Genomic DNA, 7,562 nt, shown 5'->3' with positions numbered 1-7,562 from the left:
CCCCCTGCGCTCTGGACGGCGCGAAAACCCAATTGACAAGAACTCCCGCCGAAGCCCCGCGGTCCGACTGCATTCTGTCTGCTGATCCGACCCGGGCCAGAGTCCGGAGCGCTGTATCTGGGGAGCCCGAATAAGAGGCCTTTTGCTTGCCGGCCGCGACCCAGAGGCCTGGCTGCCCGTACTTTCTCACCGCCTTTTCCGCGTTTGACTGCGGAGCTGGGCCCAGCGTCCGCGCCCGCTCCGGGCGGGTGGGCGCCCGGGGTCCCGAGACCCACCCGACCGTCCAGTAAGTCGCTCTGGTAGGAGCCAGCTGCCTCCATGGCCTCCAGACAGGCGGGACCGGACCGCGCTAGGTCCTAGGAGCCGGGATTCTGGTGGAAGGCAGGGACTATGGTGGGGGTCCTGGCCATGGCGGCTGCAGCAGCTCCCCCTCCCGTGAAGGACTATGAGATTGAGGTGAGGTCGAGCTTCTGTCAGGTTCCTTTCTTCTGGTCTCTTGGGGGATGGTGGGCGGGGTGGGATGGTGGAAGGCGATCTCAAATTTGCATTTGGGAGGTCGAGAGGAGGAACAAGGTGAGGAGTCACAGTTGTGACTTTGGGTGACACGGTTGCCACAGTGTGTCGTTTCTTACAGTCGAGATAAATGCCGACAAACACTGGGACTGTGAGATGCTTGTTGAGATTTAGGAAGCCAGTCAGTTCCTAGATCCGAAATGTTGCTGGGATGCGATGTCTTGAATTTCTGACATGTTAGGAGGATCCCAGGGTCAAGTTCTGAGTTCGTGATACGGACTCATAGAACCTTAGCGTGGAAAGAGATCTAGTTCACACGTCTGCCTGTTCAGGGAATTCCACTTAGAATGTCACTTGAGGAATCAATAAATCACTGGATAAGCAAATCAGCTTCTAATGGCTCCAGAGCATAATATGCTGCAGTTAGGAATCCCAGCGTGGCATGCTGATGTTCTCCTGTATTTATCAGGTTTCAGTGAAATACACTCAGCAGTCATTAGTCATATTTTATGCCGTGAAGTGGTGGGTTAGTATACAGCTGTTATATTTTTGCACCTTTTCATCTCAGTTTAGAATTCTAACTGAAGTACCTTGGTTTTGTTTTGTTTTCTTGTTTTTGATGAGACTGGGATTTGAACTTAGGGCTTCATGCTTGCAAAGCAGATGCTCTACTGCTTGAGCCACACCTCCAGTCCATTTTGTTCTGGTCATTTTGGAACTAGGGTCTTGAGAGCTATTTTCCCTGGCTTGCCTCAAACTATGATCTTCCAGATTTCAGCCTCTCACATAGCTAGGATTACAGGCATGAGCCACCAGTGCCCAGCTTTTTGTTGTTGTTGTTGGGACAGAGTCTTGCTGTGTAGCCCAGGCTGGCCTCAAACTTGATCCTCCTGCCACAGCCTCCTGAGTGGTGAGATTACAGACATGTACCACCACACCAGCTCTGTTCTGGTCAGTTTTACTGGTCTTTTGCTTAGTTTCTGCTTTTGATGCCCTTTTTTAGCCTATTTCATGATGATGATACTTGCTGTTTAGTATGGTAAAGGCCTTTTCCACATTGTTTTGCTTAATATCAGCCCTGTGATGAAATATCTGTATTCTATCGATGAAAGAAGAAAGTTAAAAAGTAATTAAAAGTAAATTTTTGTTTTGATGGATGTAGGTTTAACATTAACGTTCACTTTCTTTTTAATGTATGATGTTTGTAATCTAAAGTGATTTTTTCCAATTATTTACAATGTTAGATCCATGCTTTAAAATTATATATTTATTACTTTGCTTGAAATAAGTGCTTTTTTCCCCCTTCTTTTAAAATGTTAGCCATGCAAAAAGCGAAGGAAAGATGATGATGACGGATCTTCCTGCAAAACAATTACAAACTATTTACCACCAATAGGGAAGTCTGGAGACAGGGTTTTCTCTCCGCCCAAATCCAGTAATATTATGCATTACTTTAGGAAGACTTCACCCTCAAATGAGCAACTACAATCAGCAAAAGACTGCAAAAAAAATTTGTCTGCGCTATCACCTGTTGACAATAGCAAAGACTGTAAGGCACCTTTGGAAGTGTTCTCAAATATAAAGTGGAAGAAGAGAAGAAAAAAGGTTAATTTATCTCATCAATTAAATAATATCAAAATTGAGAATGAATCTCCAATTGAAATTAGTAGTGATGATAGTAAAGAAGACTCTGGTTTAAGTAATGATTTTATGGAAAGTAGTACTTCGGTGTTACTTTACAAGAAACATGTAGACATTCTTGCAGAAAGTATTCAAGATAGCAGAAACCAGATAAATACTATGACCTCCAAAAAAAATGTTAAGAAAGTAAATCCTAGACAAGGATCCACAAAAACTGATCGCAAAAAGTTGAGAAAAAGAAAGTCCAGAGATGTAATAGATCTATCTCAAAATTTACCCTTAGCAGAAGAACTAAATATGCTGAAAAAAGACGGTAAAGGTAGTAAACAGACAATGCTTTCCCTAGCTAATGAAATTGAGAGTACCACAAATGATGCAAACTCTAGCAATCATGAAATAACCAATTTAAATGATAGTACAATAACTGTCTCATATGAGGACTTTTTGAAAAGCCACAAGGAAACTAAAGTGGAAGAGACACTAGACTCTACAGCATCAGTTTGTGTTCCTTTTGAAACAGTTGAAATAGTCAAAAGTGATAATCTAAGTGAATCTGAAAACTGTGAAATACCTCAGCAGGTATGCTCTAAGACAGTTACCATTCTTGCACAAGTTCACCCCACTCCCCCCAGGAAGACAGGGAAAATACCCTCAATTTTTTTGAAACAAAAGCAAATTGAGATGGAGAATAGTCTGTCTGATCCTGAGAATGAACAGACAGTTCAGAAAAGAAAATCCAATGTTGTTATACAAGAGGAAGAATTAGAATTGGCAGTGTTGGAAGCTGCAAGTTCTGAAGCTGTGAAACCAAAATGCACCCTGGAAGAAAGACAGCAGTTTATGAAAGCATTTAGGCAGCCTGCATCAGATGCTCTTAAAAATGGATTAAAAAAGTCTTTGGATAAGCAGAAAGACCTCAATGAAAAATCTTTAAATGAAGATGGAAGAGATAATACTACACGAATCATGGAAAATTCTAATATCCAAATGTTTTCAAATAATGGCAGTTCACAGCCACATACTGATAAAGGAAGTTTTTCTAAGGAGAAAAGTAAAAAGCTAAAGAAAAAGGGCAAAAAACCATTGCGTACTTCTCCAAGTGAAAGCAGAGAGGGAAATACTCAAAAGAAAGAAACAACTTTTTCCTTAAAAGATAAACAAAATCAAAATAGGGTCAGAATGAGTTTAAGACAAAAGAAATCAGAAGTTTTCAAAAGCAGTACATTATTTGACAGTGAAAGTCCTGTTTGTGAGAATATAGCAAATGATGACCCAGTAAAGATTTCATCTCCGTGTGACAACAATACATCATCAAGAAAAAACAGCACACCAGATAAGGATGTTAAGGTTATACATCTTAAAGCTGAACCCGAAGACAGACTGGTAAATCTTCCCACACCCAAATCAACCAGGAGATCTTTGAGGAGTAGCAGCACGCTTACTACAGTAACCCTTGTAGGTATTGATTCTGAAGATGCACAAGATAATAGTCCAGTAAAGGTTTCCACTCCAAAAGCAGCCAACATATCGGAAAAGCATAGCCTATACACAGCGGAATTAATAACAGTATCCTCTGATTCAGAGAGCCCTATCAGGTAAAGTTTTGGTTTTGTTCTAAAGTTTTAGCATTCTACATGTATTATTAGTTGGGAAGGAAAACACTTCAAGCATTGGTAGGCATTATGTTTTCTCTAGAACACAGCTGATTTATAAGAAAAAAGACAAAGTTTCAAAAATTTTTCTTGTTTTTCTTATTTACCTTAAAGCCAATCATACTTTCAGAAGAATTCTATATATTTTAGATATATTCTAAACACTTATTCATGACAGTTGATAATCTCTGGAGAAAAATCCAATAAATATGGTATCTGTGTGTTTAACAAAAAATTAAAAATAAATCAATAGAGTATTATTTCATACTGAAGTATATAGTTGCATACTGGTTCTGGCTAATATATGAATGATCCTAGGGCCCAGTGTAGTGGAGCATACCTGTAATCCCAGTACCCAGGAGGCTGAGGCAAGAGGATCATGAGTTTGAGGTCAGCTGGTCTACATAGCAAGTTGCAGGCCAGCATAGGCTACACAGTGAGATCCTGTTTCTAAAAACAAAACAAAAAAAGATTCTAGAGGCTAATTTCTAAAGGAAGTAGTAAATAATAAAGTTTGAGACTGAGGATATAACTCAGTGGTAGATTGCCTCCATACACAGAACTCTGGGTTTGATCCCCAGCATCTCAAAAAAATAAAGTTTGGCTTGTGTTTGAATCAAACTGATGAGAATTTTTTTTTCTTTTGTGTTTTATAATTAAGCCCAGAAACTGGAGCTTTAGTTGGTTCATTTCTATACTTGAGATTCCTATACATTGTAATGAAAATGTTTCTAAATATCTTACCTTTTGTTTTCCAGAATGAAATTCACCAGAATTAGTACTCCCAAAAAATCTAAGAAAAAATGTAAGAACTTTGAAACAAGTGATGGAGATTTTACTTCTCAGACTAGAAAGGTAATTAAAATATTGGAGTCTTATAAGTGACTCCAATATTCTATTTTTACTTATTTATTTATTTTTTTAAGAACACACTCACCAGGTGCTGGTGGCTCATACCTGTAATTCTACCTACTTGGGAGACTGAGATTGGGAGTATCACAGTTTGAGGCCAGCATGGACAGATAGTTCATGAGACCCTCTTTTCCAAAATAACCAGAGCAAAATGGACTGGAGGTGTGGCTCAAGCAGTAGGGAACCTGCTTTGCAAGCATGAATCCCTGAGTTGAAACCCCAGTCCCACCAAAAAACCAAAAACCTACACTACTATGGAAAATAATAGAGCAAAAGAAGATTCATATTTCACAGGTTGGTTAATGACACTCCTGTACCATTTTTCACTCCTATTTGTCTAGATATCTTTATATGAAGGTATCTTCATATCTTAATATCAAAGTAGCTGTAAAGATAGGGTGTAATTTACTTAGAAAAAGCTTAGTGACTGTTAACATTCCAGTCATTTTCCCTAAGATTGCACATCTGAGTTTGTGTTGTTATAACAAATTACTGTAGGTTAAGTGGCTCAAATAACAAAAATTTATTTCTCACGGTCTGGGGACTGAGAAGTCCAAGATCAATGGTAAGGCCAGTTTTCCTGGTTTGCAGTGGGCTGTTATCTTTCTGTGTACTTGCAAAGTACAAAGCAAGCAGAAAGAATTCCACACTGATGACCTAATTACCTCCCAAAGGCCCACCTCCTAAGATGAAGACATTGGGGGTTAGGATTTCAATGTGAATGGGGGGGCACATTTAGTCATGTCTATAAATAATGATTGAACTTGAGGTTGATATATACAAATTAGATTTTCAAAAACAGGGTTTCTTAACTTTGACATTGTCAACATTTTGGACTAATTTGTTTTAAAGGTCTGTCCTCTACGTTGTGTGATGTTTAGCAGCAACCCAGACCTCTACCCTTAAGATACCAGGAATACTCAGACTCCTCTAGTTATGACAACCCAAAATGTCTGCACATAGTGCTAAATATCCCCTGGAGGTGGGGAATCACCCCTTCAAAAACTATTGCTCTAACAGGGGTGGTGGTTCAAGTGGTAGAGTGCCTGCCTAGCAAGTACAAGGTCCTGAGTTCAAATCCCATACTGCATTAAAAACAAACTACTGCTCTAAAGGGAGAAGTAGGATAAATAAAAATTGTTTAGTTGCTTCTACAAAATAAGCAGCTTGCACCCACCCTGGGAAAATTGAATTATCTTCAGTATGAGTAGATATGTGCCTGTGTTTTGTAAAAGCCACCAACGTGTCTCTGATAAAATCCTTAAATCCTTGTGTGAAAGGAAGTTCCTACTACAGGAACTTGTTGAACGTAAGTGTTCTCTCTCTCTCTCTCTGCCCCTGTCTTTCTCCCTCTCTTCCTCCCTCCCTCTCCTTCTCTTTCTCTCAGTACCTCTCTTGCTCTCAGTACCTCTCTTGCTCTCAACAACTGTCACTTTTTGGCTGCTTGTCACATTCTAAACACTGTGCTTAGTAGTCACTAATTTCATAAAGTTGGGATGAGGAAACTGTAGTTTAGCAACTATACGTAATTAAAAAGATACATACTAGGTACATAAAAAGTAAGTAAGCCACAAGAGTTTAGAGTAGAGAGTACTTTAGGCTGAATCCTTTGGAGTGAAGTTGGAAAGGTATTACAGAATTTGGAAAATGTCCTTAGCCTCTTGGAAAGCACTCTGGATTCCAACTGATTATACTACAGTTAAAAGTTTAAAGTCTCTGAGTTGAACTTTATCCCATAGCTATATTCTTTCTGATTTAATTCTAGAGGACAACCTCAACTTTGATTTTGGAAATACTATACTTTGGTTTGTTCCATATACTGTGTAGAATTGGGATTCAGTAAATTTAGTTGGGTAAATCACAAAAATAAAGGTCCTTTATTGGGGTCCTTACTCAAATTTACTTAGATCACTTATAATCTATCAGTAAACCACAGGACATTTCTCAGAAGGATTCTGTGAAACTTTATCCCTGCTTATATCCTAGCTCTAGGAGAATATCTTCATTTATTTAATTTATTTATTTTTGCAACAGACTCGATATGTAGCTCAGCTGAGGCTTTAACTTGCTGTATAGCCCAAGCTGGCCTCAAATTGGCAGTCCTCAAATTGGCATTCCTCCTGCCTTAACCTCCTGAGTGCTTGGGATTATAGCATGAGCCACCAAATACAGCTAAGAGATTTTTCATGTTTCTATAAAAATGAGGAACAAACTGTTTTCCCTAAGTGTTTGCCTTCTAGGTTTAGTAGTTAAGTATTTATCCTCAGACTTTTCCTTAGATGTATTATCATTTTTTAAAGGGATCATACAGTGTAAACTGTTCTGCATTTTGCTCTGTGTGTGTGTGTGTGTGTGTGAGTGTGTGTGTGTGTGTGTATGCGTGTGCATGTTTGTAGGACTGGAGTTTGAATTTAGGGCTTTGTACTTAAAAAGCAAGTGCTCTACCACTTGAGCACACCTCCAATCCATTTTGCTCTGATTATTTTGGAGACAGGGTCTCACAAACTATTTTCCCAGGCTGGCCTTGAACCATGATCCTCCCAATCTCTGCCTCCCAAGAAGTTAGGATTTGGATGTGTGTTTTTAGTCTCAATGTAAAAACCTATAGAATTCCGAATATGGAAAGCACATTCTCTGGAAGATAATATATGAATGCACAAGGTCACATCATACATCAGTGGTAGAGCTAGGCCTGAAAGCCAGACTTTACATCTAGTAACCTTTCCGTTCCATAATACTTTTCAACTTCACTTCAGCCAAAAGTATCTTCTACTCTTAAATTCTCATGGTTTACTTTTTATTTACCTAATATATATCATTCTCCCCGTCTTTCTGCCTCTCTAT

The 7,562-nt window shown here is 39.2% G+C and overlaps 1 protein-coding gene across 2 annotated transcripts in view; it reads left to right on the top strand.

Annotated features, from left to right (window-relative positions):
- The window catches only part of Atad5 (ATPase family AAA domain containing 5), a 46,022-nt gene continuing 38,460 nt past the window's right edge, over positions 1-7,562 (top strand). For both annotated transcript variants that reach the window (XM_074046409.1, XM_074046410.1), the window contains exons 1-3: positions 1-456; positions 1,834-3,749; positions 4,565-4,661. In XM_074046409.1, the coding sequence (XP_073902510.1) occupies positions 391-456; positions 1,834-3,749; positions 4,565-4,661 (2,079 nt within the window). In that variant the 5' untranslated portion in view covers positions 1-390. The remainder of the gene's footprint in view (positions 457-1,833; positions 3,750-4,564; positions 4,662-7,562) is intronic.

The sequence above is a fragment of the Castor canadensis genome, chromosome 11 (assembly GCF_047511655.1).
Source record: "Castor canadensis chromosome 11, mCasCan1.hap1v2, whole genome shotgun sequence".
NCBI lineage: Eukaryota > Metazoa > Chordata > Mammalia > Rodentia > Castoridae > Castor > Castor canadensis.
Note: the sequence above shows the minus strand (reverse complement) of the source record. Positions and strands in the feature narration are given on the sequence as shown.